Source organism: Neovison vison, chromosome 14, assembly GCF_020171115.1.
Source record: "Neovison vison isolate M4711 chromosome 14, ASM_NN_V1, whole genome shotgun sequence".
Lineage (NCBI taxonomy): Eukaryota > Metazoa > Chordata > Mammalia > Carnivora > Mustelidae > Neogale > Neogale vison.
The window spans coordinates 32,903,058-32,915,962 of NC_058104.1; the positions used below are offsets into that span (position 1 = coordinate 32,903,058).

General features: G+C 47.6%; 1 protein-coding gene across 6 annotated transcripts in view; it reads right to left on the reverse strand.

The window, feature by feature from the left end:
• The window catches only part of ARHGAP17 (Rho GTPase activating protein 17), an 85,252-nt gene that overhangs the window by 12,719 nt on the left and 59,628 nt on the right, over positions 1-12,905 (reverse strand). For 5 of the 6 annotated variants that reach the window (XR_006382320.1, XM_044233569.1, XM_044233572.1 and 2 more), the window contains exons 11-17: positions 12,661-12,772; positions 12,023-12,104; positions 9,645-9,725; positions 8,037-8,150; positions 5,820-5,911; positions 3,920-4,076; positions 1,764-1,994 (exon numbers count right to left, since the gene is read on the reverse strand). Coding sequence is in view for 5 of the 6 variants with exons in the window: in XM_044233569.1 (XP_044089504.1) it covers positions 1,764-1,994; positions 3,920-4,076; positions 5,820-5,911; positions 8,037-8,150; positions 9,645-9,725; positions 12,023-12,104; positions 12,661-12,772 (869 nt within the window). In the remaining variant the exon portion in view is untranslated. The remainder of the gene's footprint in view (positions 1-1,763; positions 1,995-3,919; positions 4,077-5,819; positions 5,912-8,036; positions 8,151-9,644; positions 9,726-12,022; positions 12,105-12,660; positions 12,773-12,905) is intronic. The other variant, XM_044233573.1, reaches the window with a different exon arrangement.

The window sequence follows — 12,905 nt, forward strand, 5'->3', positions numbered from 1 at the left end:
ATCAATCGTTTGCACTCTAGGAAAGAGTAACCCTTGAGACTCAGCGATGGCTCCCAGCCCGGAGCTGGTTGGCAGCAGGGTGGACAGAGATCAGAACAGGGGCCAATTCCTGGCTCAGAACTTCGTACACTAAGCTTTACAGCTGCATTTTGTCAGGGTCACCAAAGAGTGAACGCCAAAAATACCCACAGGGCACAAAAAACAAAAGCAAATTGATGACTGACATTCCATTCTTCTGCAGGGTGTTCTAGTTCTTGTCTCAATGCATTTAGCCTTGATTAAGCAAACCAAAGGCTACAGGTAAATGAAAAATGTTTGAGTCTGCAAATACTTTTTTTTTTCCCTCAAACAAAAAAATTAGAGCTGAAACAAAGACGTGTGTGGAGCGGCAGTTTCGACAAGACATCATGGAGCTCAGGATGTGCCTAGGAAGCCTGGGGAGGTGGAAGCCTTCGTGATTTTTAACCAAAACGTGAACTTCAGCTAATTCTGTGAGTAAAAAGGAGCTCAGGAATATATAGGGCAACTTGAATTCGGCCGTGAGGCTGGAGCCTGATTCTTATCTCCCAAGCAGCTGGCATCACACCCTACCAGGCACTCCCTCCCCACCCAGAGAAGCTGGATCCTTGTTCCATGCTTGTATTTTACTTTATATGTGGTTATTTAGTGCTTTCTAGATGGTCACAGAAGAGAAAAGGACCAGGAAAATCGGAGCACATACTCCGTAGAGGGGCTTATCTTTTACAGCACTTCTAGTCCTGCGCTATTTGGCATACCACCTAAAGTGGCCTCTGGTGGGGAAGTGAATTCAAGCAGATTAGATGAAAATCTCAAGTTCAAAGGCACTCTTCCTTACAGCTGTACCTTGTACCCCATTCCAGGTGGCTAATCAAAAGATTAAGCAACAACAACATAAAAATGTTAAGCAACAAAAGGGCCTCTTAAGAAAGTCCATCATCATATTTTCTACCTTGTATTTGTCAATCAATTTGCCTGTATGACTGAAAGCTAGGGGTGGGGGAGGTCTCAGTCACCAACTGTGCCTGGTAACGGCACCCAGCACACAGTTACTCAGTAAATCTGATTGGACGGGTGGATGGGTGGATGGATGGACGGACGGATGGATGGGTGGACCAAGGGGCAGATGGACAGATGGATGGATGGGTGGGTAGGTGGACGGATAGACAGACGGATAGATGGATGGGTGAGTGGGTGGACAGATGGACGGACAGATGGCTGGATGGGTGGGTGGACGGAGGGACAGATAGATGGATGGATGGGTGGGCGGATGGATGGACGGACGGACGGATGGATGAATAGGTGGATGAAGGGAAGGATGGACGGATGGATGGGTGCGTGGGTGAATGATTGAATACCAGCAATGCTCTAATCTAAGTAACTCATTACATTCAAGTGTTAATTACTTAGTGTACAAGATGACAAAAGCAAATGGCAAATGAACACTGAGTACACATCAAACAGGGAAAAGAGGTTTATAATAGAGCTAGCCACCTATTGGCTTCCAGCACCAAAGCAGGATGGTAAAGAATGCAAACAAGTGTTGCTTCTTTTGGAAAACAGGAAAGAGAGCAAGCAATGTACAGTCTTTTTTCCCATCCTTTGCCAACCAGAAGAGGGAAGGCAGATCTGGTTCACTCCATGCCGAGCAATTCTGTGGGCATGGAGGCTACGCCCGTAGGCCAGCACCTGCAAGAAGGTTGGGGCATTGAGCACCCACTGCCAGCAGAAGCTGGTCTTCTTACCTGTCGCCCGAGCTTGGCCCCTGCTCCAGTGTGCCCGCAGAGGAGGGGACTGTCCCACCCCCTGTGCTGCTTTCAGCCCTAGAGCTCTGGGGAGGGGGCTCTGGGCCTGCAGGAGCCAAGGTGCTGCCATCTGTGGGCGGGAGTGGTGGCTGGAAAGCTGGGGCTATGTGCTTTCTAGTTAGAGTGCCACCCCGCCGGTGGGCCTGGAAGTCCATAAGCTTCACACCAAAGCTACACAGAAAGAAGAAACAGTCAACACAGCATGCAAGCCGACTAGTGAGACAGAAGTCCATCACTGCACACGTTACAACCCGCGCAAGAGCCACCCGACTTGCCCCGCATGCAGTGAGGCAGCAAGGACCAGACGAATGGTCATTGCTATTACCAAGGCAAGCAGCTTGCCTTGGCTTTAAACCTGAGCAAGCAACAGACGTGGTACTGATCAATGTCCTGTCTCAGTTCGGGTGGGAACAGCTGAAAGTCCGTGGACAGGCCTTGTATGGAGTGGGTGACATCACTCAGCATGCCCATTCGCCTACCACCCAGTGGCCTCCTCACTTCCATGTGTTTGGCGGATGGGGTGGCAGCCGAGGGCAGCATCAGGACGTCCCACCACGCTGCCTCCCTGGCTAAGGTGTACGAGCCCTAGTGTGGGTGCATGTGAAGAACAGATCTGAGAGGATTTGTGATCCCTGGGGAAAAAATCACTGCTTTCGGGAAGGAGATGGTGGTTGGAAGACGGGGAAAAGGAAGATTCCCTTTTCACGTAAGTGAACTTATGTGATGGAGGAACTCTCGGGCTTTTCAGCTTGAAAAATAAACACGTGTGGCTCCCTGAGCTCACGTGTGCTGGGTCAGTTGGCAGGAAGAACCTACCCCCGGAGATAACCGAGGATCGCATGTGCCAACCACGGCCACGATGCTGCATTCTGTGGCTTCAAATACATGAAGGCTAAACTGTGCGGTGGCCAGTGTGTCATCAGGAAGCAGGACCTACTGTGTGACTGGGGCTTCAGAGAAGTAAAACTTCTGCACACAAGAAATGTGGGTTTCGGGCGCCTGGGTGGCTCAGTGGGTTAAGCCGCTGCCTTCGGCTCAGGTCATGATCTCAGGGTCCTGGGATCGAGTCCCGCATTGGGCTCTCTGCTCAGCGGGGAGCCTGCTTCCCTCTCTCTCTCTCTGCCTGCCTCTCCATCTACTTGTGGTTTCTCTCTGTCAAATAAATAAATAAAATCTTAAAAAAAAAAAAAAAGAAATGTGGGTTTTAGAGGGACAGATGGGAACGTAAAGTATTGGCCTTTGCCTGGACAAAACAACAACAACAAAGCAAAAGGAAACAAAAAATCAAAGCTCACTATAAGATCAGGCAATGAAAAGAAACTATGAAATTTAGTTGTGAATCTGTTTACTGGTTTAGTTGTAAAACTGTGTGCGGTGATGTTATTCCATGTGTGTGCGTGAAGCACGTCACTCCGCAGGCCTAACTTAACCTTTCGGGTGAACACAGTGGCATTTCATCATACAGACTTAATGGTTGGCCTCTGCAGGCACAAAACATAAACAGCCTCATTAAGCATTGAAAATCCCACTAAACTCGCCCGTGGAGCATAGAACAGAGACTGATGTCTCTCACTAATGCCCACGCAGCTGTCTTTTTTCTTCCACAGTTGGCAAATAGAGAAGTACCTCCAGCTGAACACCAAAATCAGCAGCTAGCTTCCACGAAGGGCCAAGTTATACCCAAAATAGGTCTCTTTAAACACCACATCCGACAACTCACTGGTACAAGGTGGGTTATTCTCCTATCTGTCCACAACACTTAAATTTCCTCCCACTTTCCCTCTCCCCTTCCCCCATCAAGGACTTTTAAGTGACTTCGTAGCATGTGTGTGATGCTCATCACAGAGCAGGCGAAGCTTGGACACATACCCAACAGATGTGTACTGACGAGCTACGTGTCTGCCTTGGGGGGTCACGTTTAATGTTTGGAACAAACTAGAGCGGAATTCCTGAAATATCTGGACCTAACAGTCATGGGTGCACCGTGGGCCGCTCTCATACTACAGGTCCATTGAGGCAGTACCAGATCCTGCGGGTTTAATAATTCTTCTACATGACATCTGCTGCTGGAAGAAAGTGAACAGCTGTAAACACACCTCTCCTTCTTCACCAAGTCCCCTTCCATGACCGCCATGCTGGCAGGCCGCTTTCTCTCGAGGGTCCCTGAGTCAGAGTCATTTCCAGTGTGAGATGAGTGATTGGAATTTGGGGTGACGAGAGGCACAAATGCTTCTGATACGTTAAATTCCACCTCTGCAAGGAGAAAAAGAAACAAACGTGCAGGTACACCTTAAAGACAAGGCAGGTTTGGTGCAGACCACTGAAATAAGGCAAGTATTGCACTGAAGTGAGTATCGCAATAAAGCGAGCGTGATGACAAAGCAAATATCACGATGAAATGAACAATCCAATAAAGTGAGTATCACAATAAAGCAAGTCAAATGGCTCTTCTGGTCCCCAGTGCACATCAAAGTTATGTGTGTACTATGCTGCCATGTGTAAGAGCATTAGGTCTACAAACACAGGGCACAGACCTTAATTTAAAAATACTTTATTACTAAGAAAGGCTAACCATCATCTGAACTTCCAGCGATTTATAATCACTGATCACAGATCGCTATAACCAATATAACGAGAATGGAAAAAGTTGGAAATACTGCAAGAATTACCAAAATGGGACGGAGACATGAGATGAGCGAATGCTATTGGAAAAATGGCAGCAAAGGCGGGGCTGCCACCAACCTTCAACTTGTAAAATAAATGCAACATCTAGGAAGCATGGTAAAGTGAAGCGCCATGAAACGAGGTCGGCCAGCACATAAGGTGTACAGCATATGGGCACACGAGGCTTAAAAATTACTCCCAGCTGTTTCACAAGTGCAACCCCTGCCCCCTCATCTTCTCATCAGTTTGCCAAGCCAGGGGCAGGAAATAAACTGAGGTAAGGACAGGGTATGATTCAGAATATAAGTTACACAATTCCTCTGCTTTCTTCTTTGTAAAAAAAATTTTTTTAAATAAAATTTTAAAAAATCATGGAATATGGAAGAGGACAATAAGCATGGATTACTTTAAAAAAAAAAAAAGAAAGGTATTTACAGTTTGATATAAAATGCAAATAAAAGGCAACAGCAACTCCATACTGCCTATAGCAGTTTTTCTAAGACTTGTTTTCCCAAAGAAATCTTGGCCAAATTGCCAGTTTTCATCCACACGTCATGTACTTGTTGAGAACCTCCATGAGTGAGGCGTGATTCTCAATGGTAAGGAGACCCTGGGAAAGGAGAAACGAGCTCGCCGTGGTGTCACGGGAGGTAACAGCGGGGCCACTCCGGGTAAAGTACGGGGCAGGAGGTCTGGACTCACAAAGCTTGCCCTAGCAGTATCCCCGAAGGGGTTCATGGAACCTCTGAAGATCCCAGGACTACAACAAATATAGTTTGAAAACCTGTTCCCTATTGCCCTGAAATCCTCTTTCTCTGACACAGTCAACTCCCACCTTCACAGAATGGCTCCAATCAACCTATCCAGCGTCATCTTCCACCTTTACAAAAACCCGGCTCTCTGGCCACAGGAGCAGAAAGCCGCCTTCCAAGTGAAAAACTGCATGTCCGGTGTCACCCCTTCTCGAAAGCGGTCCTGGTTCTTTGTGCCCAACATCTGAGTTTGTATAACCATCCACCCTTCCTTCTCACACGCGGGATAGTGTCTGCCTCTTCTCGGATGGCAGACGGCATACCTCACCAGCAGACACGGCGCCGGGGGCACCGAGTGCACCCTGGCTGCGTGGACACCCCCGGGGTGAAGGGAAACAAAGAGAAATACAAAATAATGTGGACGCCAGGATGTCAAAGATGGACGCGAGGGGGTCTAAAAATAAACGTGAGCCGGTCACAGAATCGCAAAGGGGTTACTGAAGCATTTTCTTCTTGAAAGAATTTTCTATACCATCCTTGTATTGTTTGGGCAGCCCGTGAAGTCGAGAAGTTACGTTACCTTCAGGGAAGAACCAGTCGGCGTGCTGGATAATGGGCTCGATGACCGCGACCACGTGGACAGAGGTGGCCGCTGCCATTTCAGCCAGAGTTCTGCAAAGGACATTCGCAGTTAGACCGCTTTCCGCAGGCAGCCTCTAATTTCTGCAGGTTGTGTCAGAGCAATTTAATTATTTTGGGGTTTTTTTTTTTTTGAAGATTATTTATTTATTTGAGAGAGAGTGAGCGAGCACGTATGAGTGGGAGGGGTAGAGGGAGGGAGAATCTCAACCAGATTCCTTGCCAAGCTGGAGCCCGACACGGGGTTTGATCCCAGGACCTGGAGATCGTGACCTGAGCCGAAACCAAGACTCCAACGCTTAACTGACTGCGCCACCAAGATGCCCCCAATTTAGTTACTTTAAACAAGAAAATACACACAAATGCAAAAACTAGATCCGTGGGGCTCCAGCCTCAGCGTGTGGCAGTGACGCCCCAGGAGGAAAAATTGCCCTGACTCGGCTGTCACTCCTTAGTCTGCATGCGCTGGGTTAATGGTGTGTCCAAATGCTGATTTTATGTTGGTTTGGAACAGGGTTGCAACCAGGCATTTCCCCACTGGAGCAGTATTGCCCAAGGTACTCATCTCATACGACCCAAGACACCACCGACAACTTTGCCCACAATATAAGCGAGAGTGTGCACTGTTCTGGTGTGCACGTTACATCGGAGAACCTGATACCCGTGTTTACACAAACTACTAATTAAGGCTGTCACATCTGTGGCCTGGTCCCAAGATGCAGGTTTGGAAGTTGAGGGTGTGAATGCCAAGGTTCAATAGGAAGAAAACAGGTAAGAATCGTTATCCCTAGTGTCAAGGAGCTCATGTTCCAGTTCAGAGTCAGAAGATCACAGAAGCCAAAAAGCTGCAAAGGCCTGGCACTTAGGGAGCGCCCAACCATGGGGGTCACAGGAGCATGAGGAAGGTTCAGGACGCAGACTGTGGGTCCTGCCACTTCCCTGCTTTAAGCAAACTTTAAGCAAATTCCTTGTCCTCACCTGTAAAAATGAGGACAGAAGCACCGACTTCAAAAAGGTTACTTGTGAGGATTAAAGGAGGTCATTATGATGCCACCAGAGTAAATACCAATGTTGGTGATTTCCCAGGAGCTCTCTACCTGGGCTCCCAGACCCCTCTTTTCTATTCAATCTGCATTTCTTGATGCCAACAAAAAAGAACACGGGCAGGGGGCAGGAGCAATGGAAGAGAGAGAAGCAGACTCCCCGCTGAGCAGGGAGTCTGACGTGGGACTTGATCCCAGGACCCCAGGATCATGACCTGAGCCAAAAGCAGACGCTTAACCTTCTGAGCTGCCCAGGCGTCTGCAAATTATCTTTTTAAATGCAATTTGATCAACTCATTCTTCTGCTTAGAAACCTTGATGCCAGGCACCTGGGTGGCTCAGTTGGTTGAGCCTTCGGCTAGGTCATGATCCTAAAGTCCTGGGATTGAGTCCCACATCGGGCTCCCTGCTTGGCGGGGAGTCTGCTTCTCCTGCTGACTGCTCTTCTCTCATGTTCTCTCTCGTTCTCTCTTTCTCTCCCAAATAAATAAAATCTTAAAAAAAAAAAAAAGAAAGAAAGAAAGAAACCTTGATGCCTCCCTGACCATTTATGACCCAACATAAGTTCCAAAACCTCCACCAGACACATAAGGCCCTTCAGAACCTGGCTCAGGCTTCATATTCCTTGGGCACAGTCTCCTGGCCCCAATGCTCGGGCTATACAAGACCATGTGGCACAACCCCCACCACCAGGCCCTTTTCACACACACAATGCCTTTGCTCATTTGGGCCGCACCTGCAGGAAGCTATTCGTTCATCCAAGTACAACCCAAGTGCCTTTTCCTCTGCAGGGCTCTCTCTGCACTTCTCACCCTGAGCTGTGCTCCTCTGATATGCACTGTGGCCGTCGTGCTTTATAAGGTCTATGGCAGCCCCAGTGCCACGGCCATTCAGCTGCCTGCCTGCCCAACAGCAGGACCCTCTGAGGACTGCACGCAGGACCGGCCTCTAGGACGGGGTCCAGCTCACGACAGTGTCCCGAGAATGTCCGCTATGTGGAGAGACCAGGCTCAGAAGCGCAAGTCTGGAAGTGCACCTTACCCTAGAACGGGGTCTGTCCCCCTGTGGCACAAAGACAAGATTAAAATACTGTGATGTGGGGAGAGGTCACTTACCCTTCAGTTTTGGCCCATAATAAGTTAGGGCCTAACACAATTGCAATGTTGCTGGGAGTCATTTTATTGACGTCGCTGGTCTGAGCAAGCTTTGCAAGGAACTTGATTAAATACCTGGGGGAGAAAAGAGAAGAAAATATTTGCAGGAACAGCATCCTCCAGTCCCGGTTGCTCAGGTGCTAAGTGCAGAGTGGAGTCGAATCAGAATCTGGCTCAGGTTCTGTATCTTACAAAGTCCTGTGCTCTCTGTTTCAGACGACGGACTCCATTAGGGCTTGGAAGAGGAAAACAGCTCACAAGAAGGCCTCCACGATTCAATCCCTATTTGCTGTGTATTTCCCACCATTTCTCCTTTATGCCCTATCAACCCCTCAGTAAATTACAATCTGGTTAACAGGTGGCTTGATATGTTTTAATGTAGGCATGAAAAGATACAAGAAGAGGGACATTGCTTAGAGAAAGCTGTATTTGAAAATATCTTGTGTGGTAATTGTGAAAATCTCCAATTTATCATATAGTTATAGTCTCTCCTATACAAGCACAGCACTATAAAAACAAAAAATTAAGAATAACCTCACTATCTATTTTTTTTTTAATTAAAGATTTTATTTTATTTATTTGAGAGAGAGAGACAGTGAGAGAGAGAATGAGCGAGGAGAAGGTCAGAGAGCGAAGCAGACTCCCCATGGAGCTGGGAGCCTGATGTGGGACTCGATCCCGGGACTCCAGGTTCACGCCCTGAGCCGGAGGCAGTCGTCCAACCAACTGCGCCACCCAGGCGTCCCGAACCTCACTATCTATTAAAAGGGGGCTGATTAAATAAATTAAGATATATCCATACAGCTTAGTGTAGTGGTTAGAACCCAGGACTGAAATTAAAGGTCAGATAACATGCCACAAATTTCACCGGTAGAATATGCGTCATTTTGGACCAAGTCCTCTTCTACCATTTTCTTTGGTTTTCAATACTGTGGGCTACCTTTTATCCTTCTCTTTACACTTCTTCAAAGTCATATTTTAGGTCAAAAGGAAAGTGGAGACGGAATTCTAGAAATGTATTCCACAGTAAATTTTCTTAGAAACAGTAATTCCACAAAGCAATATGTAATTTCCAATTCTACACATTTCATCTAATAGGTTGATTTATGCTCTATTAAAAATAAATTCTGTATCATATATAAAGGCTACTGCAGAAAATAGAATTGTTGATTAATTTTTGCCTTTTACATATTGGACAGGGTTTTTGTGTGGTTTTTTTTTTGGTAATTTATTTAAGTAAGTTCTATGCCCAATGTACAGCTTGAGCTCACGACCCTGAAATCAAAGAGTTGTTGGCTCTACTGACTGAGCTGGGTCCAAATCCAACACCCAGTCAAGCCAACTTTCCAGAACTTTCTCCTAGTAGCTGCAGTGGTAAGCTGACCAGGGGACTGCTGTCAATGCAGACCTGATACGGATACGTCACACGGTGATATGTTTCACAATAACATACATCAAATCCCACTGCCAGCAACCCCCAGTTCCTCTCCGAAGCACTTGCTCGGTGTGCTTGGACCGAGTGACCTCTGCTGCAGATGGCTTAATTTGCAGGATACCAGTCATACATACCTGAAGTTAACAAAATTTTGTGGTGGCAACTTTTGACATGTTCTCCACAAATCCTGAAGCTTTTTGTCTTGATCCTGCACACTGAGAAAAAAAAAAAAAAAAAGCAACCCGTATTCATAACCCTTCATTAGGACACATCATTAGCAACCCCTGGGCTAATAACAGGCTACGTGAACAGCGATCCCTCGATGACAGAGAAAAGCACAGCTGGAAAATAGTACGGGTTTGGAAATGAATACATATGGAGTCAAATACTTCACTCTGAGCCATGGGTTAGCCTCGCCAAGACTCGGTCTCCTGATGTGCCCGCCTGCAGATAAGAATGTTGATTCTGCCCAGTGAGGGGGAGGTTCTAGAGGTATATCCTGCAAAACCATCTGCGCCCACGCCTGGCACACAGGAGACAAGACACTGCTGAAAACTCTGTCCCAGAAGGTGCCTATCTCCACGAGCAGCTTCCTGGAGCCCAGATTTCTTGCTGGCGCAGCCACAGGGGGGCTGGCCGAGCTCCCAGGCACCCAAACCCCCGTGCCTCTTCCTGCCCTTAACTCCACCCAGAGGCTCCAGGCCCAGCAGCCCTGTCCTGCTGTGAAGCAGTCACAGGAGCTCTTCCACTCTATGGTTCCCACGTGCAAACTTTCATCGACACAAAAGAGGGCTGGAGAGGGTGTTAGCAGTCACCCACACAAGGTGCCTTTGGACCTAAAATGTCCTCCACAACGGGACCAATCTGGACTGGCAGGTAGCGGGTAAACGTAATTATATGTTAGAGGCTAGTCGTCGTGTCACCGGGATGCCGACCTTTCTCACATACGGAGGATCCATACCCCCAGAAACAGATGCCTGCTTCGAAAAGTGTATTTTCTCATGGGAACCGTGTTGGGAGTCTTGGAACCGAGGGAAGACTCAGGCGCAGGAGGAGCGGAGCAGGCGACCCAGCAGAGGAGACCCCAGAATGCTCTCCTACTCAACATTGCTGTCGGGGCCCATTTATTCAGTCCCACAAAAATGGACATTTACAATAGGCTGGGCCACACGCAGTGCCCAAGTATATGACCGTGACTGTGAACGTACTCTGATTTTTTTTTTTTTTGAGATTTTATTTTATTTGTCAGAGAGAGAAAGTGACAGAGAGAGAGCACAAGCAGAGGAAGCAGCACACAGAGGGAGAAGGAGGCTCCACGCCGAGCAGGGAGCCCGATGCGGGACTTGATCCCGAGACCTTGGGATCATGACCTGAGTGGAAGGGGCAGACGCCTAACCAACTGAGCCACCCAGGTGTCCCTGACTTTTTCTTTTTTAAAGATTTTATTTATTTACTTGTCAGAAAGAGAGCACAAGCAGGGGCGGGGGGCGGGGGGAGCAGCAGACAGAGGGAGGAGAAGCAGGCTCCCCACTGAGCTGAGAGCTCAATGCGGGGCTCAATCCCAGAACCCCAGGATCATGATCCGAGCCGAAGACAGACATTTCACTGACTGAGCCACCCAGGTGTCCCTTACTCTGACTTTAAAAACCTTAATAGGGGTGGAAGCACCTGCCACTGAAGACTAAATGATCAGCCCCAGCTGCCCGTCTGCTGGGAATGGGTGACAATGGCTAAAGACAGGGGAAGGGTAGGATGGGAAATGAGATCTGTTCCTTCTCCCTTAGGGTGAGGAATTAGGCTCCTATGGGAGGAACTGAGTCAGAACCATGAGGCACAGGTTAACAAGGAGGCAGGCTGGCTGGCCAGAGAAAAGCCCCTGGGGCTTGTAGGACAAGGCTGCCAACAGCTCCTGGCACAAAAGCTGGGCATGGGGGAGAAGGAGCAAAGAACAGGGATAGAGTCTTTGGGGCAGACAGGTCTGGGTCTGAATTCCCACTCTGCCAGTTACCTGCTGCTCCCTGGGCCCCGTGCCTCCCCCGCCTCAGTTTCTGCAAACCACATCTCTCTTTTATGTCACTGATCATGGATGACAGGAGGTAATGGGTATTAAAATTAGTAGGTACTAAGCACACAGTAAGTGTTAACTAGTACTGTCAACACTGTATTACTGCACAACTGAGCTTCCCCACGGCTTGCCAGGCACATTGCCGCTGGCCTTCCCTCCCTCTAAAAGGGGTTTGAGACCAGCTGCTCTAGTAATACGGGTCCCACTACATGTCTTCATCCATATACATCATGCAAACTGAAGCCAGTGCGTAAGTGCTCACGTTCCCACACTAATACTACTACTCCATATTTTCACCCAACACGTAAGAACTGAGACACTTATTATTTAACACATGTGCTATTTTAATGTTATTTTATGACCCCTGAGAGTAAGATGATTCACAAAGGGGATATAATATCCTGTCATTTCCTTTAACTTTGAAAACTCTGTGTTCTTTAAACTTACCTTGCAACTTGTGTCCATTCTTCATACAGATTAAAAGTCATCAGAGGTTCAGGCAGTTCCCGTAAATAGGACTTTAAAGCACCTGAAATTGTTAACATTCAAGGGGTAAGCCTGGGAATCTTGGGATGTATTATTTTTGCAAATTGAAATATCTCAGTTACAACCTGCCGAGAATATCTGAAACAAGCCATGAATCAGCGGGAGTAGTTACAGAGCATGGGGTGTTCCTAAAACAAATCCTGGCCCTTGCAAAATCGATTTGAGGGGTCAGTAGAAAATAAAATTAGCTTCAAAGTAACCTAATGGACATCTTTCCCAGGCAGATCTAGACTATGAAGGAGAAAGAAGGGAAGGAAATATAAGCAGGTCTCCAAATATTTGGGTTAGAAGCTACCTTCTTCACCTTTACTTAATAATCAGGAAAACAAAGAAACCCCCGAAACAGGAAAAGGGGTGTGTGTGTGTGTGTGTTTGTGTACCCTTATTCAGTTGTATTTGTCATTTCAGCTTGTCCAATTAAACCTATATAGGGAAACCATTTCAATTCTATCAGAATCTGAAAATGAACACTGGATTTTTAAATGGTGATGTGTCTGAGATGGGACCCACCCCCGTGAGGGCGACTCCTCACAGCTCACCTGCAACAGCATGGGGGTCAGAGTAGAACTCATCCAGGTGAGAAGTAGAACAGTCTAAAGCAGCTTTCAGTTTCTTTAACTTGGAGGCCCCAGCCCCGATTCGGAAAAGGCCCTAAAGACAACAAAAGGCCATGAGCGGCAAGTTCAAGTTGTGGGCTTTATGCTGAGCAGCAGCATACAGTTGATGAAGAGCTTTCCACCCGAGCCCCGACTCCCACACACCTCATCTGTGAGGGCGGGGATGC